General features: G+C 36.5%; 2 protein-coding genes across 3 annotated transcripts; one reads left to right on the top strand and one right to left on the bottom strand.

The window, feature by feature from the left end:
- Positions 1 to 380: 380 nt before the first annotated feature.
- LOC137408470 (uncharacterized) lies at positions 381 to 9,274 on the top strand. The gene is made up of 3 exons (XM_068095012.1): positions 381 to 789; positions 3,117 to 3,284; positions 8,191 to 9,274. The coding sequence occupies exons 1-3, from the start codon at positions 381 to 383 to the stop codon at positions 8,835 to 8,837; spliced, it is 1,224 nt and encodes a 407-aa protein (XP_067951113.1). The 3' UTR covers positions 8,838 to 9,274.
- A 375-nt stretch (positions 9,275 to 9,649) lies between these two features.
- On the bottom strand, positions 9,650 to 22,455 carry LOC137406340 (uncharacterized). Of its 2 annotated transcripts, none has more exons than XM_068092922.1 (2): positions 22,417 to 22,455; positions 9,650 to 11,434 (listed from the first exon to the last, which is right to left on the bottom strand). In XM_068092922.1, exon 2 carries the CDS (start codon positions 11,363 to 11,365, stop codon positions 9,740 to 9,742), a length of 1,626 nt encoding a protein of 541 aa, XP_067949023.1. In that variant the 5' UTR covers positions 11,366 to 11,434; positions 22,417 to 22,455; the 3' UTR covers positions 9,650 to 9,739. The 2 variants fall into 2 exon arrangements, with proteins under 2 accessions (XP_067949023.1, XP_067949016.1); XM_068092915.1 differs by lacking the exon at positions 22,417 to 22,455 and adding an exon at positions 12,462 to 12,541.
- Between the last annotated feature and the right edge of the window lie 1,900 nt (positions 22,456 to 24,355).

The following is a 24,355-nucleotide window of genomic DNA, read 5'->3' as shown; positions in this document are numbered from 1 at the left end:
TGCATTTATCTTATTGCAGGGGAGAGATATAAACATATAATCTTTTCCTTTCATTATCGCTGTTTGTTGTACATAATAACACCCAGTACATTACAGCTACCATTGCAGTTCTCCTATTGCACTGCAGTGCCATTTGACTGCTAATATTGCATTTCTCAACCAGCAGTACCTTTCTTTTTCCATTATCACTTTAGTCGTGGCTGTATGACAGGGAAATTTCTAGTATTATAATTGTAGTAATAGTAATGTAGTCTAAATTATAGTAAATAATTGTAGTCTTATTGTACTAGTTTTCTTCTAGTAGAACACGAATCAGAAGCGTGTGTGGCTTTTATGCAACTCGTAATCATTTCTGGTAATTACAGTAGTAGAAGAGAGTCATGTCTGTACGTAGCAGGTCAGAGGCAGCAGCTGACCCGGTTGCGACGAGCTCTGATACTGGAATCCAAACAGTTAGCATGGAAGATGTTAACATCGACATTATAGACAGCTTACCAATACCTCCACCTTACATTTCAGAGCCTCTTCCACTGACAACCCACAATAGTCAGCGTCGTCGTAGTATCTCTATCGAACAAATAACGAACTGCGATGACATGGAGACTCAACGTAGAAAGGTTTGCTGCGACGTCGTGCTCTGTAAATTCTGTCTCGCAGGCTGCCTACGGTTCCGCAGGGTGCTGTTTATGATGACATCTGCTGGGCTGCTCAGTATCATTGCCTCGGTTATACTAGGAGCTGCCCGAACTCTAGAGAACAACTTTCTTACACTATCCTTGATGTTTGCAGGTTGGTATTTTCAATTCAAATATACCTTACATAGGAATGAGCAATCATAATAAAATTTTAACAAACTAATATTTTTTAATTTTTATAGTAACTACTGTTAAGATGTGCTGTATTTATTACAAGCTGCGTAAACATCCATTTTTATTGCAGTTTTGTATAAAAAATAATTTATTGCTTTACCAAGCTCACTAAAATTTTCAGTGAACACTTTTTTATTCTAAAGCAGGAGTATTTAGCGTAAAAAAGTGGTTTTTTAGCTTTAGGAACGGTGAAGGGCAACTGCCAATATTTCACAAAACACTACACTGATTTTGAAGCAGCTAAGACTAGCATGGACCATTTCACTGTTATCGTCAGTTTTTGTAAAGAGCAACTCTGATGTGATATTCAAATTGTGATCCTACAAATTTCGGCTATAATAGGTTTATACACAGCCTGTATCTCCCCATTGCAGTTGATTCTTTCCACAATGTCTGTTTTATGGTTTTGGCTTGCTGCTGGTTTTCATACAACTTTGTTCTTGACTGTCTCTCGTCATCTTTCTTTATTTTCTCCGTTTTACTCTGTGTTATATTTTTGTATCACAGTCTGGGTCTTACATGGTACTACTCACCATCTCAGACTTATGAAAACAATAGCGACAGCCCGTACGACTCTAACAAGTAATTTCTCATAAAATATTGTGACTCGCCGTTTGAATAGGTCTCTCACTCGCGAGGCTTTGCGTCACTGCAATTCTCATTGCAAAAAATGAATAGAGTTACCACTGCTGGGTTTTTTGCAGAGATCAAAAGAGATGGTTGCTTTTGAAGTTCATTTGATTTATGCTACTAATGATGGCCTTGTTAGTATTCTAACATGCTGCATGATTGAGGCCATGTCATCAGTGACATAGACATAGCTCCACAGACATTGGGACCACACTCAGATATTCATAATAATTTAAGGGTAAAAAGAGATGTAAGAATGTTCAATCACTAAAGATAGCTTCATCTAGATACTCTAAGTACACAATCACTATAGACAATGTCATGTAAATACTGTAAGTATACAATCACTATAGACAATGTCATGTAAATACAGTAAGTATACAATCACTATAAACAGTGTCATCTAGATACTGTAAGTACACAATCACTATAGACAATGTCATTTAGATACTGTAAGTAGATAATAACTATAGACAGTGTCATGTAAATACAGTAAGTATACAATCACTATAAGCAGTGTCATCTAGATACTGTAAGTACACAATCACTATAGACAGTGTCATGTAAATACAATAAGTACACAATCACTATAAACAGTGTCATCTAGGTACTGTAGGTATACAATCACTATAGACAATGTCATGTAGATACTGTAGGTATGAGAGTGCCTAACAGCGAAGAGCAAACTTTTGACTGAAAGTGCACTATGAAGTTATTTTACGATTGTTCCGTAAAGGAGGTTTTAAGGCTACAAAGTATTTGTTGTTATACATAAGCAGCAATTGCTAGCATGAGATTTCAGCAATTGTTGAGAATGGAATGAGAAATAACATATGCAGTAACTCGTAAGAGTGTTTGTAAAGAGGACATTACACCTATGAACTTCTGATTGATAAAACAGGATTTGGCAATTTTAGTTTAGCCAAAAACCTACAATCTCAAAAGTATCGTGAACATTGCATAATTAATTTGGAGTTGTTGAGCTTATATATCCCCATTGACTAAAGTTTAACAACACTTAATCCCTTTGATAGTAATTGCAATGACCAGCTATTGCTCCTGCACTGTGTTTGAGGCCTACAGAGCAAAATTCTTAGTTCATTGTCAAGGTAACAATACAGAGAGAAGAGGTCGAGAGGTTGCTGCACATAATTATACACTATGCTACCCATACAAGCTGCCACTTCTGCTTATCTTTGTCAGAGCAACAGTTGCTGTTGTCAGATCTTTGTCAGAGTACCAGTTGCTGTTGTCAGTTTAAAGTGCCGGTAGTAATAATCGTCATAGAGATAATGTTGCAGAGAGCGTAACAGGCAGATGATTAGACAACGATCACATGGTGTATTCTATTGGCACAAAATGTCCAAAAGTTCATATCGCGTGTCTGTCATCTGCTGCCGACAAAACGATCAATACAAATGAAGATAGGTGCCCGAATTGCTGTTTTTTGCTTCACAAAATGAAACTAATGTAAAGAGTGAGAGAAACTAGCAACTTTTGAACAGTAAATGCTAACCACAAAACTAATAGTTATGATCATTTTGTATTTTCACTATTTGAAATACAGCTTGGTATCCTGCAGCTAACACAAGGTTTCTGTTTTTAATATATTTGTAGGGTTGGGAATAGTTCTTTTATCAGTTGTAATAATCGGGTGGCGCTGCACACCTTCTGATCACGAGCCATGCCACTTGCTCTTCGGCTTGGGATCTTATGCTATTGTTCCACAAAGACCGTTTTTTGGGAGAAGGATACGGCGGAGCTCCAGGTTTTACTGGTTTGGAGGTGAGTGTGAGTAAGATCAATCTAATCTTCGGCAGCATTTTTTGTGTGCTGAATGGCAGCAGTGTATGGCAACAATGTCATACACTGCTCTAAGCAACCCAATCAACAAAGCAATTGTATGAGTCTAAAAATAACGTAAAACACATCCAGTTCATGTTTAAAAAATAAATAAGTCTTGTATCTATACAGAGTTCGCTGCCTTAGAATGAGTTCCTACTAGTTGATAATGATATCATGCATATTGTATACGCTTAAAAGGGAGGAAGGTGTTTAAAACCTAACAATTTCAAGTCTTACATTTGAAACTAAAACGTAAGTGGTGACTACATGTACAGGTGTAAAAATAATTACAGCTTGAACGAACATCAAAAGTATGAAAGAAGTTTTCACTGTTTCCTGTAGAGGCTAATGTCAAAAGTGTTTACTGTTGAGCACATGGTGTGACATTTCAAGGGTACACAACTTAATTAATGATTGCCTCTATTGATTTCTGCCATCCTGTGAATAGGGTAGAGCAGGTCCAAATGCTGGATGTCCAATTAGGGAGCAACTTGTCTTATATCAAGTAACATAGCCTTAGGCACCTTTTTGCATGGCTTAGCATTTTAGCACTTCGCCATTGGCCAGCCTGAGGCACAGACCTTACGCTAAGGACTGTTGCTATTTTCCAGAATCAATTAGCTGTTTGAAAGTCCCAGCAAGCACACGCCTGTTAATTGCTGAGCCTCTTCTCTTTCCAACCAGGCAAGAGATGTTATAATGGCCTTGTTTAGAGAGCCCTTCAAAATAATGCCCTCATTTCATTATCAAATTATTAAACGAAGGCCTTTGTTCCTTGCATCTGCTGCAAAGTCATTTGTTTATATTCATCACTTCATGTGTTGGCTTGACAGCTCGTTGTTAGTCTGCAATCTTATACCAATTAAGTTGGTACAGATGTTTTCGCCTGCGCTATGGTGCTGGTGCCATCAACAGGCGCGAGGAGCTGTTTTTAGTTTAGTGCATGACCGCAGTCAATGATCACTGATATTCTATTCTTGTATTACCACTGACCTCCAATCTTGCTACTGACCTCTTCGATTGCCATTGACCTACGCAACAACTAGCTCTCATTGTGAAAACAGCTAGTGTACATCATCTGTATATACTTTAGTCATTGTTGATTTTAAACAGATCAACCCAGCTCCTGCCTTTTCACTCATACAGTCATACCTTGAGATACGAGCTCAAGGCATTCCACAACAGAGCTCCTATGTCAATTTACTTGTATGTCAAATCAATTCTTCCTATATAAAATAACTAAATGAAATTTAATCTATTCCTACCCTAAAAAACACCAAAAACAGGGTATTGCAATGGAAAACATGTCTTTAACTGATCTACTTCACTACCTATACTCACAAAGTAGCAAATACCTATCTAATAGTGATAGTCTACAAAACTTTTTCAATCTGATTCGATGAGAACGACTGAGCGATGTTATTCTCGTGAGCAGCCTCTCGCATATTTGACCACTTAGCAGCCTCATCAAGAACCATATCGTATCTCAAATTTGTCTCGAACTTCAAGGCAAAAATTTGCTCAGAATTTTCCTTGTATCTCAAATTGCTCATATGGGGGGACACTCGTATCTCGAGGTATTACTGCACATGCATCCTGCCATTTTGTTGTTACTGCATCGATGGATGTGACTTACGTTCTGTTGGCTCTAACGAACTGACGTAAGCTACTCTTAAACAGGCTACGCAGATGGAGGTTTAATCTCCAACAGAGATATATCATCATCTATTTCTCCAGCAGCAGATGCTAGTATTTTAGAGATAAGGCACCGAGCATCTATCACAGAATAGGCTATTAGCACCTGTTGTCTGGATGCTGCAGTATCTACCCTATCTAAGTTAGCAGCATTCCTTTCACAAGCAAAAATGTGCTGGGCCTGACTCCTTCATTGAACAATACAATAAATCTGGTTGACTCTGCAAGGGCATTCTATCTCATTTTGGACTTGGCGTGATGAATAGTTGTTCATTTTTACCAGAAGCAAAACGGAACTCTTGGTCTTGAATCTAGATTGGTTAGTGGTTGACAGTTCAGTTCTAAGGATCTTCTAAGGACCATAAGATGGTATATGAATCGGCACAAAAAATGTCCGTGCACTATTATTGGTCAACATACAACCGAAGCATAACCGACAATGGAAGACATCAAGCTTTTAGTGCTCTAGTCGATCATATAGATGGCTTTAATATATTCTCTGACATGTACTTTTGTCACTTTAATCTATAAATGAGAAATAATAAAAATCTATTAACGGTGGTACGATTGGAGACATAAACTCACAAATATTAAATACGTGCGGTCACAAGTATTACTGAAACATGGTATTTACTAGAGACATCAAATATGTATGATCACGCGTCTGATTTGGTTAGTTGATATGCATTTACTGAAAAAGTAGCAACTTTTGTCTCTGCACAAAATGTCTGCACTGTATGAGTCACCTTAATATTGCATGGCAGGAAAATAGGCACTGATAAAGAGGATGTTTCCTGCTCAAACAAAGCGAGGTAACAGCAATGGTAGCAGAGATAGAAGATAAGCAGCAAAGAACAGAAGAGGAATGAATGGTAGCTGAAGTTATAAAGAGGCCTCAGCTGTTAGCCCAATTATGCATGACTAATTGGCTGCAATTGTCAGCTGCATAATTGAAAGACTCTGGTCCTAGATGCTGCCAGATAGTATTGGCGGAAGCCGTTAAACAACCACCAACCAGTTGGGTTAACCGACTATGATCTGACAGCATAGTCATGTTCGTTTCCGATCGAGGCATAAAACTTTAAATATTTTTGGTGAACCTAAAAGCAGCGCTGCTGTTTATGTCATGATGCAAAACAAGTACTCGGCATACAATTACTAGCGAACATAAAGGAATGCCGGCTTTCGCCAGTAGGTCTCACAGCCTGTAAGATGAAATTGTCTCGCATAGAGGGTAGCTGTATGTAGCTTGTAAGAGATTAGCAGCAGACATCAATGTGACAATAGATTATGTAAAGCTTGCATCGTGACTTGTGTGACCTAGATAGCATCTGGGGTCACTAGTATTTAGTGACCCCACATGTATATACACAAGTAACTAGTACATGTATTTAGTACTAGTCACTGTGTATATAGTATACACAAGCAAGTTTGTTTGTGTGTACCGCTATGTTGCTAGATCTGCACAACTACCATCAAACATTCGTGTTCGCACATATTGAAGGTTTCCTTAAATACTTCAAATATCATAAAAAACATTACATATATAAAAGAATTTCCAAGATGAAAACTCATTATATATGCTTTGTCGAGATTCGATACAAAACTAATAAGATAAATTTATTTGATTTTAAAATTCTCAAATACAATGAAGTTAAATTGTTTTACTGTATAGTGTTGTCAAACTGTTAGCTTTGTTAATCCTTTGAAGGTAGAAATGGCTGCTCAAAGAACATTACAAGACAACAATTGTCTTGTATTACAAAGTATGGGTTTATTAGTAGAGTAAGTTGAGATTTGAAGTCAATGTTAAACTCGACTTGGCCACACGCACCAAGTTGTTTTGCAGATTCGACCATAAGATGGTATATGAATCGGCACCAAAAATGTTTATGCACTATTATTGGTCAACATTCTATCGAAGCATAACCGACAATGGAAGACATCAAGCTTTTAGTGCTCTAGTCGATCATATAGATGGCTTTAATATATTCTCTGACATGTACTTTTGTCACTTTAATCTCGGTGAGTCTACTAAGGATCTCTAAACAGATTTGATTTGTTGATCAACTTAAGTCTTGCAAACACATGAACCGAAGAGCTATAGTAAGTTGATGAATTATTTTTTGACGTACATGTACAAACTTTTTGATATTCTACAGCCTCTACCGTTAGTCTGAGAATCACAGTCCTGCTGCTTATTTTACAAATACCTATGCGAGTTTAGATTTTGGGTGACCCTATGCTATTGGTTACTTCATAATGGATGTTTAATATAAATGCCTACATACTGTTTTCTTATACACTAACCAAGTATTTTCAAAAATAAAATGTATGATCGATGACTGAACTTTATATCTAAACAGCTAAATAATACAAAAATATTTAGTAATAACGTCAAGGCAGCTAAATGAAAAGAGAACGGGCCCTATTTTAGGCGTGATAGAAGAACCTTTAGCGAGGCTTGAAGGGAAATGCAAGCCTTACTAGTTCATCACTTAGTCTATATTCTCTCATCAGATATAATTTGCTGACTGAGCTACCAATTACAGCAGATGTCTGTAATGATGTAAGATAAGCAGCAGCAATTTACATTTTATTGATGGAATGAAGCGCAACTGTTGGCTCCTTCATTATTTTATTGCATTATTGAGCAATCTATAAGTAATCACTGAATCCAACTGTCAGCCCTTGTACAAAGTGGAGCTAAAATTACTTTCACACTCATCCTTCCTACTGATCCCTGACGTCATCAGATGAGCCATGTATTCCGTATTTATGTAATCTTACAGTAGGCGGCCTTCTCGACCTTCAAACTGACATAAGTCTAAGGATTCGTAATACTAGTAACTGTATCATCGGGAAAAAATGAATAAATAAACAAATAGAATTCCTTTCTCCTTTTCAGAACGATGATATTTTACAGAGCATCAGTGGCCATTTTAAGCTACAAGAGATCTTAAACCACTGGTAACACTGTTTGAAGGTTATTTTAGTCTGAGGATCACAGTCCTGCTGCTTATTTTACAAATACCTATGCGGGTTTAGATTTTGGGTGACCCAATGCTATTGGTTACTTTTCTCTAAAGTTCTAAACTAACAAGCTGAATTCGGCATGGTCAACTACACGCATACATGCTTTCTGTTGTAGATCGACTGTTTCCTGAATTCAGATACAGAAGGCCTCCTCCATCATATGCTGTATCTATGCAGGATTATAACCAATTTTCTTGTGATTTTCTCCAAGTAAACCATGTGCCGGCAACACCACCTCCCGTATATAAGCTATACAACTCTCAAAGAAATCGTGCTAGAAAGGGGGTGCATATACTTTACCCACGACTCCCTACCGACCCACATTGCCTTCCTCCACTCTACAGAGAAAGAATCGGCTATCAGTCTCGCAGACATAATGGGCTACATTCAGGCAGCATTGAGTTAACAGGAGAAGACAATCAAGCATTTCAGCGTGATGTGCCAAATGTTACTGAACCTTCAGAAGATAATGGCCAAAGAGCTGCTTCCCCTGACAAGGACTTGGTAGTCTCTGACAACATTGGTGCAGTGCAGCAATCAGTACTGAATGAAACTGAACAGCCTTCCTCTTCTCCAGAGACAAGTCTAAGTAATCATAGTCAAGACAACTTCAAAGCAAAACAAAAACAAGTCAGCAAATGTAAAAACTCACGTAAAGTTGACCAAACGGACTCTCGTGGAGATTCATCACATACACATGGTAAATCTTGTCCTGCATCTAAACGCTTCTACGATAACCTTGGGGCAGTGACACATTTGTAGCCTTGAGTTTTCCACTCTTCGCTTTTTAGTTTAATATGTTATTTTTGTACATGTATGAAAGTTGTTTGTTGTGGGTGACACAGCTATAAATGATCTCACTGCTGTTCTGAATTCAAGGGTGTTCATTACATTTGTTTTACATATCTCAGTTCTTTGGTGACTCTAACCCAATTTATGAACGCATACACTGACTTTCCCAAGTGACCTGTGCAGTCAATCAGTCACGTTTTAAATAGTACACTGAATTTCTAGTCTTTGACGTGAAATCGTTTTTATATGCCTTGTTATTCTAGCTGCACAAAAGGATTTGACGGTGTTTATACTGTTTGCTTCAAAGATGAAGTTTACAAGATACTTTGTCTCGATGGCAGCTAAATGTAACAGGATATTTAAAAATGTGTTGTTGATTTTTCTGACATGACTTGTAATTGCATGAACTAACAACATACCTATGAACAAACAGAAGCAAAATTCCTTTTAAAAATCTTTAGATAAAGAAAAAATTCACAAAATCTTTTTGTAGCAAGCAATTTATATAAGCAAATGTTTGCTTGCATACCACTCTTCGTTAAACAGTGTTTATACGTAAGCAGAACAAGCTTTGGGTATATAACATTATGAACTGCATCAAAAACACTACAACAAAGTATATTTTAATCTTTTACATTTAGCTATATCGCTTATTTGAAATTTGGCTACGTCACCTGACACAATAAGACTGTACGGTATATTTTCATTTTCGCATTTAGCTATATCGCTTATTTGAAATTTGGCTACGTCACCTGACACAAGACTGCACGTGGATAGGCAGCTGTTTATAAGTACCGTTGTATTGAGTCTAAAATAATACATACACAAGAGTCCAAACATATATATATGTATAAATATATATACGTAACGATTTAAATTAATGGATGAAGCACAAGCAAAACAAATGAAGAGGCATTTGAAACAGCAAAAAAAGTAACGAGCACATAACAAGATACACTTAACCTCAAAAATGACATGAGGTAAAATCCAAAAGTAGCAACACTAAGCAGCACAAAACAAGCTCGTGACCGCAAATAAGATGTCTTAAGGGAGGCAATGCAGTGTATAATAGGCAAAAGTTGAGCAGCTGAAAGACCAAGACTGAATACATGAGGCCATATTATGTATAGTGCATACGAGTTTATGTTATACTTGTTCAAGGACAATTTCAGAAATGAGCTATAGCACATAGATGATACAGTAGCAACTAAAGTGACACAAAGCATATATTTTTGATGACTGTACATTTTAGAAAGTGCACAAGCGAGTAATAAATATACACATGAGGCGTATGCAGTGATGGTAACAGCACTTTCCTTATCCGAGTATGTGTATTCATATAGAGGCTGTATTAACGAATAGACGATATTAGCCCCGCCCATTTGCTGAAGGAGGATCAAGGAGACATATGAGAGAAAGACGTTGGTTTGAGTACCTAAACAACCTTTTGAGGGTGATTTCATAACATTTAATGATTCATCAGACAGTTCCAAAGCTTTGATGTCTTCCAGTTCTTTCGCATTGTCTTCATATACACTGTTCAGCATCTCCAAAGATGCCAACGCAGCACTAAAGCTTCTTGTTTGTACCAACCAATACGGTGATTCAGGTAAAAAGCAAGTAGCGATAACATTTGCAAAAGCGATGCATAGGCCAGCCGTGGCAAATATCACCCAGTGGAGTGTGGAGTAAGGTAAATATTGGATTGCATCATGAAGTTTTTCATCCACACTGCGACCAGTATAATGAATATATATGACTGTTGGGGACACGTGAAAGTGAAGAATCCAACCGAACAGAAAGCCTACAAGAATGGATAAGGAAACACAGCAACTAGTATACACATACTGCTTCCTGTTGCACACTTCGACTAAATAGACCAGAGCTGAAACTATCACTAGTCCCGCACTTAAAGCATTTAGAGCTTCGCAACCAAAAAATAGTGCAGAGTTTTCAGTCGTTGCATAGCCGAGCAGCAGACACCAACCGAAGATACTCGGGACAGATGAGACCACCATCGCTTTACACCTCCCATAGTGATTAGACATCACATATCCAGTATAGAGACCTCCGACAAACATAAATGCGTTCAGCGAAAAGTTTAACATGGAAGCGGAAAGGGAGGTCGAAAGATCAACATAGTTTGAAGGATGATCTTCAGGTGGAGTCCCAAGTTCATGCCCAGTTGTATTGAAACAGTCAGGGCTGCGTAGATTGAAACAAATGGGTGAAAGAGAGAGTCTATAGAATGATACAATAAAACCAGCAGAAACAGTCATTCCTCCAGCAATGATGGTCGTGGTGTAGGCATCCGTCATGTTAGTGTTGTAGAACTTTTTGAGACGCTTCAGAATTGTCAATCCGCTGCTACCGCTACCTGATGATGATGACGATGATTGGCGTGGAGCATAAACGCTAGAAATGGATACTTCCCCTATCACCCAGTTCTTTATTTGAAGATATAGTGTTATAATGGTGGAGAGAAACCTCATTCTCATATACTGAGCACCTACATCATTTGTTTTTAGACCATTTTCTTACATTGACAGCATGTCATTTCAGCATATCTACAAGACAAAAAAATATGGATAAATTTTACTATCTGATATAGATACTAGCATATCAGGTATTAGTCAACTAACTTCCTGGATAGCTCGCGAATAGACAACCCTATTCCATTTGTGCTACATGTAGATAGTACTATGGAGAAAACATAAAAATGACAACTTTGGGTAAGCGAAAACAATTATGCTCCAATACTCATGATTATTTGATGAATTTCAGTATATTAGGCCAGGAAAAAATTGGACCTATAAAAAAGAGAGTTGCCAGCCCGGCATAAGGCTTAAAGGTTGACTCGCAACAAAATTCACATTACAGTTATTTGGTATCAAAAGATTCACCATGCCTTACTCTGCTGTGTTGTAGGTGCAACATATGTAGAAATGTGATTACAAGCTCTTAAAAGATCAAAAGCGAACAGTTAATCGCAGCCATCACGAAAACATCATAGATTGGAATCCCTTTTCAAAGCAGCTCAAATGGGACGCAGTTGAACACGATAGCTTTGGTTTACACTTTACACATTCATGCAACCTCAATCGTCGAAATATTTTCACAAATATACTTCAAGCATTCAATAAAACCATGTCTATTGTCCTTACGCATCTATTTAATCATCATTGTAATGCTGTCACTTTGAGCACCGATATTTCAAAGCCTACCGTAAAAATTCGTTCAATTTTTTTAACCTTAGCTCGAAGGAGTGCATGTCATCCTCTGATAAACATGACGAGCCTGTAGGTCACCTGTGACAGTAAAAAAATGCTGCACAAATTGTTCACGCTATTTGGCAGGAAGTATGGATCATATGATCAGATTACGACTATACCAAGCTGAAACTGTAAAGTAGCGAGCATCTATATTTGATAAGGACTTTTCGGTAAAACCTGAAGTTTTTGTCATAAACTAGTGCTACGAGACGTTTTATATTGAGCCTTTTATTGGCCTTTCGATTCATGTATTAACATCACATGCCAAAACAATAACCACAATGTTTGAGAACGTCATCAAAATATAAATATTCCAACCTACGGTGTTTTTGTGATGGCTGCGATTAACTGTTCGTTTTCTTTAGCTTTTAATCACATTTCCACATATTTTGCACCTACAACAAAGCAGAGTAAGACATGGTGAATCTTTTGATACTAAATAACTGTAAAGTGAATTTTGTTGCAAGTCAACCTTTAAGACCATGCACCCACTGGTAAAGTCGTGAACCATGTATCATTAGGCAAGGCGATTTTAATTCTTGTCAGCAATCACAATCATGATAACTAAAGGGTACTGATTATTCTGAGGAAGCTCAAATTATAGTTTTGCCGCCCAAATAATATAAATTTATACATTAATATTAAGATCTTCAGAATGTACGACACCCTAATAATTAAATGTAAAAATATTGTTTTACATCCTCGCCAATCCAAAAATCATCATTTTTAGTAAGTTAGAATTTTTTGGTTTTCAAAGATTTACTTATCGGTACACAAAAATTTGTTCAGCTGCTAAATAGTGTGTTCTAGTTGAACACAAATTTTCAACAATTTGAAACATTTATTCCAAATATGAAGTCTCAGATTGTTGCAGAAAACTGCTATTCACCGATTTATATCTTTTCTCAAAATTGACAAGTTAGTATAATCACCATTTTTTAAAACAGCAAAGCGTCGAAACAAAAAGGTACAACATTCTAGCAAGTCAAAAATGCTAGAATAATTTTCACATTATTAATAAAAATGAAAGGAAAGTTACTCTGTAAAAAGTATTTTATACCTCAGCAAAGGACTGATCAAGACCGAAGTTGTTTTTCAAGCCTTGACCAAATATGCATGAATATCTTGGCCTACTACAAGAAAACTGATGCTTCAAACAACCTGATATTTTGTGATTTAACGTAAAGACTCTGCATAGCAACACGTTGTCAACAAAGCTACGTTCAGGTGAATTCTATTCACTGCTCAAGTTATATATTTAATCGAAGTTAACTATGAGAGAAGATAAGTTTCAGAAAATTAGTAAAAAAAATCTATGGCTTTGAGAAAACAAACTCAGTTGTGAGCTGATACAGGAAACTACCATAAAAACTGCAGCTAAACTGAATTATCACTAAAGTAGATCACCAAAAAGTTGTATGTAAGAAAAACATCATGCAGTCTCAACAATTTGAGATTGACATAAACAATGCATCTCTTAGTTTAACATATTGTAGTTAAGAGTTATCTTATACTATCAGACCACGATGTTATACAGTCTCTGCAATTGAATATTATTAGAGTGGTAGCATTCGGCTAGTCACCATTACAGATGCTAAAGCTAATTCACATCTATAACCTGTTGACTCTAACTCATGGACCACTTCACCAGCATACAAGTACACTTATCCACTATCAATATCTTATCCTAGTATTCACGGCTTTACGCCAAGATATTTCTTTGCAATTCTAGCTATGGACGGGACATTACCGCACCCACAAATCTAGTTATATTTCTGATGAAAGGTCTTTATCTCATATCTGTGAGTTTATTAGACCACCAATTTTGTAAGTGTTTTTATTGAACAATGTTCTAAATGCTCCACAGCTATCACACTGTCTCTTTTGCACACGGTATAAATAAAATAATCACATGCACAGGTATGATTACATTATTCTGATGTTATATTCTAGCTTAAGTCGATGGATAATTTTTGTAAGCCCCATTTAATAATTTATATAACATATCTGTGTGACTCACTTTTACAATTTTCTATTGTTCACCAGTGTTTATTTCACTTCACCTTTTTGGCAGTTTTCAGAGTAAAACGATGAAACAAACAAACCTGTGTTATACTTAAGCTCGTACTGTACAGCACATGAAACTACTTTGCAATGGTAGCTCAAGAATACAGCAGTACAAGTGTAATTCTCAAACATTCAATAATTAGATACACCGTGACAAGGCGAGCAGTCAAACAATGCAAAGCATATGTGTAATGAAGTAAGCAACAAAGAATAAGAACATGTCTCACGAACAGGTAGGTTTTTAGCAGGTCAAAGGCAACACAAAACGAGTAGGCCAAATGCAACAAAATGTAGCTTCAACAGTGAAAACTAACTTGGGTTAATGCAAAAGTAATGAGTCATTTAAAGGCCACAAGATGAATTGTTACAAAGACTCAAGTATATAAGCCCAATTATAACAACAAAGCAGTGTTTCGTGGTAAAAATATTAGGTTTTTAGCCGCAATACATGACACGCAGCAACTCTAAACTATGAAGTATTTTTATGAATTTTTTTACAATGCTCTATATATTTATATAATTTCAATAGTACCCGTGTAAGCTAGTTATGTATTGACCAATGGTAATGGTGGGATGACCACTTTTGATAACCGATTAATTAGACGATAAGACATAAGCAACGAAAAAAAATTGCTGCCTTTAAAAGTTGGAGATTGCATCAGAGAAGCACCGAGTAGAAAGAGCAAATTGTTTGAATTGGAAGCAAAAATAAAAAGCACTTCATACAAGAAAGAGTTGGGCTTGGCAAGATGAAACACTTGTTAGGCCTGAACTGAAAAGTAGTGCAATTTTCTGACAGACCCCATGTATGGTAAGAGCAGAACTAAAAATGTGAGAGACTGAAGTCATTATACATAGAAGCGCAGACAAATATACGTAAATGGTGTTCTAAAGAGAAAAATTCTTTTACTTCAACTCAACATTTTTACCCAACATTTTCTAGTACATGTATCTAAGTTTAACTAATTTAAAATACTAATATACAGTCATACTTTTTGTGACAAAACACCATACTTAACTGTTTAAATCCTAAGACACAAATTTCTTAGTACTTGTGAATTAGCGATTGCAACAGAACAGACCAAATAACATTGAAGAGTATGTTTAAGGAGAAAGCTGTAGGGAGATAATGTAAGCTAGTCAATAGGTAGCAGAATGAGCATATCATTTTGTGTTTAACCATACTGAACTGTCAATTACCAGTTCTCATTGGTTGATAATATTGAAGGTTATTTTTCTACAACCACTAAAAAGAAGGATCAACTACAAATAGCTCAAAGCGTTGTTAAATTCTTCAAAGAAAAACACCACCAAATTTTTGAAAAGTCTGAAAATGATGTACTGCACATGCGGAATTGCTTTTTAATAACTGCTTTTGCTATCTCAAAGAGTTAAGCAGGCTACTTATTAACTAAAAACTCCACATCCAAAGAATGGAGTAATGAAGAAATGCGGAAACACAAATAAAATGAGTAAAAAAAAACAAAGATTGCTAGTCAAAGCTGATCATTTTATCAGCAGTTTTTTCTTTGTGATGACCACAGCAACCTAATCTGCTGTTTGTGTTCATTTAGCCCAAGGAATGAGTTAATTATGGGTGTCTTTCCAGCCAACAACACCTGAATACAACCCTAACACGTTGTTCAAAGGTCAAGCATTTTGGGTCACTAGGTCCCAGCAGCTTCTTTGCTTATAAAAGCTAATAGGCATTAGACTACTATTGACTAAGGGTTTTCTAGTCCTGGTGCTATACTGCAGTGTTCTCAAAGATGATTCACCCAACAAATTGGTAAGTATTCAAACTATGCCAATCCATGTAACTTAGTAAGTGTACAAAACTTAGTAAAAGCACACTGAACAACATCCAATTTCAAACAGCTATGATCGCCTTAGAATCCAACAAGTGAGTGGAGCAACAAGGCAATTTCAAACAGCTATGATCGCCTTAGAATCCAACAAGTGAGTGGAGCAACAAGGCAATTTCAAACAGCTATGATCGCCTTAGAATCCAACAAGTGAGTGGAGCAACAAGGCAATTTCAAACAGCTATGATCGCCTTAGAATCCAACATGTGAGTGGAGCAACAAGGCAATTTCAAACAGCTATGATCGCCTTAGAAACCAACATGTGAGTGGAGCAACAAGGCAATTTCACACAGCTATGATCGCCTTAGAAACCAATATGTGAGTGGAGCAACAAGGCAATTTCAAACACTATGATCGCCTTAGAATCCAACAAGTGAGTGGAGCAACGAGGCAATTTCAAACAGCTATGATCGCCTTAGAATCCAACAAGTGAGTGGAGCAACAAGGCAATTTCAAACAGCTATGATCGCCTTAGAAACCAACATGTGAGTGGAGCAACAAGGCAATTGATGAAGCAAGCGATGAAGGCAAGGCAAGCGATGAAAGACTGTTAAGAGGCGACAGTGAAATTCTATCTTAATCAATTGAAGGCTCTACAGTCAAAAAGAATTGCGAATGCATTTGGCCAACTAGCACAGTATTTCTTCTTGGTATCTAGGCAACGGAAATTCTAACAGCACAACAAGGCAAAAGTCAAATTAGGTTGAGCAAGAACCAGCCAAAAGAGTAGACTGCAAGTTGGATATCCAGAATACGATTCGGTATACGAGCTGGTGATATAAGTAAAGATTCTAGAAACACTTTAAACCTGCTCTGGTTAGCGTCTGAGGGCTATATCTTACATTGGCAATTGTGTTATAGTAGTTATGTCATGCTAACTTACTGTGGTAGTTTAGTCCCAAATTCTACAACAACTAAATTTGTTGAATTAATACATGATTTAGCATCAATATTGCAAGTGAAAGAGATGTTAGCAAGCTTGCTTGTATTTTTTCGTCGTTTATAAAAGTAGTCCAAGTTTACAGTTTTTTCTTTTAGTATGAAGAAGCAATTTCCTAGAACGAAGAAAGAAACAGCTCTTAATTCTGAGCTCAGTAATTTACTATCTCACTATTCTCTGCATTACCCACTAGAGAGCATTGAACCCAACCCCTCCTGTGATATAACCTGCTGGATACAACAGCAAAAAGCTAAAACCAACTCGTCATATTCTGCTGCAGCCAGCAGAATGCGCTGTAAAGAACCTTTCCCGTGATACATATTGCTTGATCTAACAGGAAAGAGCTGAAATCAACTCGCTATTTTCCTTAAAACTAACAGGTACATTGAAGTCAAAATTTTTGGCGATACAACCCATTGGACCAACAGATGCAAATTGAAACCAACTTGCTATTCCCTACTGAATCTAACAGAGTGCTGGACTGAACACTTTCGGCGATACAACCACCAGACTCAACAGGGGAGAGCTAAAACTTATTCATTCTTTACTGAAGTCAACAGAGTGCACTGTATTTAACACTTTATGTGATACAACATGCTAGACCAACAGAAGCAATCTTAAACCAACTTGTTATTCTTTGCTGAAACTAACAGTGTGCGAAACCCAATGCTTCTGACAATACTAGCAGCTGGACATAACAGGAGCGAACTGAAATCAACTCGCCATGCTCTGCTAAAGCCAACAATACCTGAAAAGCAGCGTGCAGGACCCAACAAATGGGAACTCTATCTCTTTCAGAATGTCTTTACTCGAACCTGTGAGTCTTTGTTGTGATGAACTAACATACTATTATTCCTTAGATAATACAAAAACTGGCAAGCTTCTTCAGGAGATACATGACTAACTTAAGCTTGTAATTCTAATGTTTTTTTGTGAAAGCAACACAATAACTAAACAAGCATAACTCTTTATTGGCAGTATTTATACTAAACAAGTGGGCAAAATTCAGCTTGGCGACAATTGTTTGAATCGTCTAATTACAAAACTCTGCTGACTTCAAATTACAAATTTTTTTCTATACATAATAAAAAATCAACATGCAACATTCAACTAAAAAGCCCATGAAAACTTCATATAGCTATTCGAATAACAGTTTAGAATAACATTTGTAAACCAGATTTATAATGTAAACGTAAAACATATAGGCTGATTTCCCCGGGAATAGTGTGAAAAACAATAAAAATCCTACTAATATATCGCTAATGATTAGTAACTACCAGAATAACTGCCTCTGATATTCTAGTAAACACATGAATTGAATTTTCCCAAAACATCAACATTATGTAATAATTCAAAATAGATTGTCAAATATTGACTAGAGGACATGAAACACAGAAAATGGTCCTTTTTAATTTTTTAAGATAAATTTTTGTCCAGAAGACATTTCAATTTGAATGGCAGCTCTTTTTCTCTGCCTTGTCAATATTCATCATTATGCTTTACCGCTTTGAATGTACAAAATGCTTCTCATCACTGCAGAAATTATATGAAAGCACTAAAGGTACCACATAGAAAGTTTACTGCATTTCTTGAGACGTGCACTTCACAAACTAAGTAGGAATATAATAGCATATAGTGGTGAAGCACCTAGGATCAATAGCTGAACAGACATTGCCTGCCAACTCCCAAAGAGTAGTTGAACATTCGGCCATCTCAACGTTGAGGTACAAAATATCTTTTAGACGGTCTCAATAATATTCTTCTACACAGCAAAGATTAGAGGTGGGAACTTCTCTGGGAAGGTAGTTTTACGGGACATAGCAATACATTCCAAGTACTCTCTGGGTCTTGATAAGTTAGAGTTTTAACTCAAATAGGTCAACAGAGTTGTCTATCTCATAGCCCTTCTCAGCACTACTAAAACTTTTATAGAGTTCATTTTGTAAGTTATCTTTATTGGCTTTCAGTTTTACAACACTGATCAGAGCCAACAGCAATTTGATTGTTGTTGTTGTGTGGACTGACAACCTACGCTCAACTATTTATGTAACGCTCATTCCATCATCACAGATTGTACAACCCTGCTAAGACAATAATAATCATACAAAGATGAGCAGCCATGTATAATTTTTATTGAATTGGTTGTAAGTCACAACTCAAGTACTTGCTTGGCAAAGTTTAAGTAAATACGAGCAAATGTAGCAGTAATGAATTCGGCTGGTTGTATGTAAAGTTGTGTCATTCAACTCAACTATCACGATTAGTCATTAACAGGGGGCTTACATACAAACCTATTAAAGCGAAAAGACCCTTGCGGGGCTTCTTAAATTGTGTGGTTGGGTTCTTTTTATTGTAGCCTAAAGTGAATGGATTCAGATTTTCTTGCCTTCAATGCCTAGCGCAGAAACTGATTTAGCCCGTGTTCCTATAGAAGTGACAGTGAATGGTGTTTATAAGCAATAAATAGCACATATAATCATTTCACTGCACCAGCATGTCAACATTAACCATGTAGGATTTCCAACACCTATCCAAACAAAACCTTTAAAACTCGCTATTACAGAGCATAAGAACACCTAAGCAACCAAAAGCATCGCACCTGACTTGCTCTGTGTGGCCTGACGAGACAAAGAGGTTAAAAAGTACTGTACTGTGGCCAACACATACTATCCTGCTGAACTAAAGGTGCAGAGCAAATGACAGCTTGTGGCCATGCCGCCCATGATTACAGTATATAACAAATCTATGAATATTTGCGACCACCTAGATTATGCCATGAGTTACTATTCTCAGTTTTTGTGTAAAGGTACAGCCACACGTGCCGATTTTTTCATTGGTTCTGACCGAAATCACAACATAAACGCAAAACACAGAATTAGTAGGCCGAAATTCACAGAATTTTCAGAGCTGTGCATGCACACCGAAATCGTCAACGAAACGATTTTAACTGGCTAAACAAATTATTAGCGAGTACGATTCTAGCAGCTTTAGCAATTTATATAGTCCGAGGGACATAACACGACACGCAAGAGAAATACTAACGCAATGTGCCATAGTGAAAATGATGCAAATGACTTGATTGCGCTAAAGATGGCAACTCTTTCTACAACGGAACTTTTGCTGCTAAAAAAGAAATTGTTATTACTAAAAAAGAAACGATTTGTAGTCATGGTATCCAAACGATAAAGAACCAACAATAGTGCAATCTAGGCAGTTGCATCGTATGTACTATGTTGAATTGCGCTGGTACTTTTATTGTGTGTCGTAATACGTGTCTTGGACTATATCAATTGCAAAAGCTGTTAAAATTGCACTTGCTAATAATTTGTTTAACCAATTAAAAGCATTTCGTCGTGCAAGCACAGCTCTGAAAATTCTGTGAATTTCGGCCAAATAATTCTGTTTTTCATTCATTCCGTGATTTCGGCCAGAACCAACGAAAAAATCGGCCCGTGTGTCCGTATGACAAAGGTTGACTTGCAACAAAATTGACATTGCAATTATTTGGTATTAAAAGACTCACCATGTTTTACCCTGCTGTGTTGTAGGTGCAAAATATGTAGAAATTTGACTACAAGCTCTTAAAAGCTCAAAAATGAACAGTTAATTGCAGCCATCACGAAAACGCCGTAGATTGGAATCCCTTTCCAAAACGGCTCAAATGGGACGTAGTTGAACTTGATAGCTTCTGTTTACACTTTCATGCAACCTCATTCGTCAAAATATTTTCACAAATATACTTCACGCATTCAATAAAACTATGTCTATTGTCCTTACGCGGCTTTTTCATCATTATTGTAATGCAGTCACTTTGAGCACTGATATCTCAAAACCTATCGTAAAAATTTGTTTAATTTTTACAACTTAGCTCAAAGGGGTGTATATCATTCTCTGTTAAACATGAGGAGCCTGTTGGTCACTTGTGATGGTTAAAAAATGCTGTAGAAGTTGTTCGCGCCATTTGGCAAGAAGTGTGGGTCACATGATCAGATTATGACTAGAAGATTAGACTTGGCTGAAACGAAACTGTAAGGTAGTGAGCATCTATAATTGATATGGGCTTTCCGGTAAAACCCAAAGTGTGTCATAAACTAGTACTACGAGACATTTTATATTGAGCCTTTTATTGGCTTTTAATTTCAAATGATAAAATCATGTGTCAAAACCACAACTAAAATGTTTGAGAACGTCGTCGAAATAATGAGATTCCAAACTATGGCGTTTTTGTGATGGCTGCGATTACCTTTGGAGAGCTTAATAACATTTCCACATATTTTGCACCTACAACACAGCATAGTAAGACAAGGTGAATCTTTTGATACCAAGTATCTGTAATGTGAATTTTGTTGCAAGTAAACCTTGAAGGCTATGAAATGGTGGAAGGTTTTTCTGTTGGTTTTGGAAATAGTGCATATGAATGCACACATCCTAAATGTGCTGAGCCACTAAGATAAAATGCCACTTTTTAACTTTAAATACATTCTGATAGATCAATTGTGTTGAGAAGCAGCCGCTAGTGATGAACCCGGGACGGACCATCGAAGGCCATATCTAGACCCAGACACTGAAGGCTTCCTTCCAGATCAGCAGCACCTCATTGTCTTCAACGCGGAGAACAGAAATTGCAAAAACATGCAGCACTCCTGATAAGCAATGTTAGATCCATTTCAAATGTCAAACACTGTGGCTGATACCTGCATTCAAAGGACTGCTTTGAGCAGTGCCACAAGGTGCTGTGAACACGTAACTCATGCCAAATCATCATAAACAGATTTGTTATAAACTAAGAACATGAAAATTTCATTTCTATTGTAATTGGGTGCATACTGCAGGCCTGGGTGTAAAGTTCTTGGTTTCAGTAGTAACCACGTTTTGGCTTAGTAATTATCAGCATATCGCACCGATTGATTCAACTGCAAATATCCTCTAAACTAATTGAGTTAGCAAGATAATTTTTGACACAAACTGTTATTAAGGTTTTGATACAAAAGTAGGCCTATACTGGATTCTATGAGTTCAATATTATGCCTATTGCCAACATAAACTTATTCTTAAAATATTCTAAAATAGACTTTCGTTTTTTCCTGTAAGCGCCACAGCACTGATAGGAGACTTAAATCACTGAAAAGAGAATTAATTTTCTGCTGGTCCTTATCATGTTTGGATTATGATGATTGAACAGACAATTATGCACTATTTGTGAACAGCAGTTTTAATAGCGTTTGTTGATACTAACTACGTCCATGTTAACTATTTACGGCGTGAATATGTCGTGCACATTAAATGAATTGCGCAGTGAATGAGTTAAGGTAAGTTACGTGTTGCAACCGCTCAATCATGCACGTTGCATTCTCAACACCGTATTAGCTATTCTAAACAAATTTATGTTTCGGCAAGTGTTTTACCCTTTGCAACACGGACCGTCCAAATGTATGCCTTAATCGAACACGAAAATGATGTCATGTGTGTATCATAACCTAAAAAGTATCCCAAGGAAATGATAGTCGACGGTTCAACAGCCGAATTTTTACCACCGGTGGGCTAAGTTACTTAGCTAGAAGAAAGCTTATACGTTACTTGAGTAGAAGGATTTTTAACCAAAGGTTGTATGAATAGACATCTAAACAACACGTCCATTTTCAGCGTGAATGCTTTGTTTTTCTTAATAGCGCGTCGCTAGTCTAGGAAACATGTGCACCAACATGAACAAATTTTACGATATATACAGCTTTATTCAGACATTTAACTTATTTAAACAAACTTAAACAATAAATTAAAAACAAATTGTGTTAAAATAAAATACATAGGCAATGAATTGTGTCAAAATCTTATTTGCGAACAAAATATGTAGGTGACAGATTCTACCCTTCTATTTCCGCTTAAACTGTCCAATCATACTGCATGTACTTGTAAGACTGTTGTGAAAGCAACACCTGAGCTGATTGCTTAACAAAAAAAATGAGCAGAAGGCTTGGCATATTGTATGACAACGTGCACACACATACCTGCAAATACCTGTTGTCAGTTACATTGAAGTTTAATTAGGTTAAATATTTAGTATGCACTCCGCAAACTTAACTAGCTATATGCGGCTTTTATGATAATTGTGTTGACTTCCATTTGTGTGTCGATGATTTTTTATTTATTTAGCATCAATTTAGTAAAAATTGTTTTGTGTTCTTTATATAGGATTTTTCACGGTGTAAACAGTACTTTCTAGCGTATTGTAGTTTCACTAGTTATACATTATATACTGTACGACGCAGAATCCTATATCCATTAGGTGTTAGACCTTTGGAAGACGTTTACTGAATTCTTCCACTTGTATATTGACTTAATTCCTGGTATGCATGCTAGATTGTGCTTTTTCGTTGTTGATTTTGGAACTTTACCTTTAATTATATCTTTCTACAACCAAAACTTTTAGTTTTAATATGTACAGAGTCTGTTTTATCTCAAGTTTTTGATGTACTTTGTATTTTGTAAAATATTTAATAAGTGCCCTGTTGCCTAAAAATCAACCTTTTTGAAATGCTTGGTTACGCTTGGTAAACCGAGTATTAGTCAATGGTAGACCCAATGTTATTCCTTAGCTTTACCGCTGAATTCAGATCATCACTAATATTTTTGGGATCTTAACAAATAGGTCAATAATAGCATTTCCAAAATCTGCAAATTTTATGACAGCGTAATAATACAAAAAGAGTTGGTTGAGTTATTCATGATATTTATAGCCTTTTACCATAAGCTAGTGTCATGTCTGCCCTAAAAGCAAAGTAATGAATGTATCCAGTAGAAGATCTATTTATTTCACTGCAAATTAAAAGAAAGTTTCTGTGGTGAGACTAGCAGGCCACCATACTTTCTAAGGCAATCCACAACATTTAATTACCATAACCACTTGACGTAATTAAATTAAGTTGTTACCTCAGTATCCAGATGGAAAGAAAATATTGTACTACTTATTAAAAAATTCTCGGTTAAAACCAGACTCGAAAATATCATTTGTTATAATAATTGGTTTACTAAAACAAATTACTTGATGCAATTACTGTTAAAAAATGTCGCTATTGCAAATGGGTGTTGAAATATGTATCTGAAATTTCAACACGGTTTTGAATATCGGCAACATCACAAGATCTACAATCTGCAGTGTTTGTTAAGTTTGGGTAAATGAAATTCAGTCTGAGAAGCCTAGGTAATAGAAGGAAAATATACCTAACTTTCTGATTTAGTTGTATACGAGACTCCATTTTTTTGGGCATTTACTTTTAGCAGGTCAGCTATAGCATTGCCATGTTAAACAAGTATTAGTTATCAGAAGAAAAGCCTTTTACTGTATCA

This window comes from Watersipora subatra, chromosome 1 (genome assembly GCF_963576615.1).
Source record: "Watersipora subatra chromosome 1, tzWatSuba1.1, whole genome shotgun sequence".
NCBI classification, from domain to species: domain Eukaryota; kingdom Metazoa; phylum Bryozoa; class Gymnolaemata; order Cheilostomatida; family Watersiporidae; genus Watersipora; species Watersipora subatra.
Note: the sequence above shows the minus strand (reverse complement) of the source record. Positions and strands in the feature narration are given on the sequence as shown.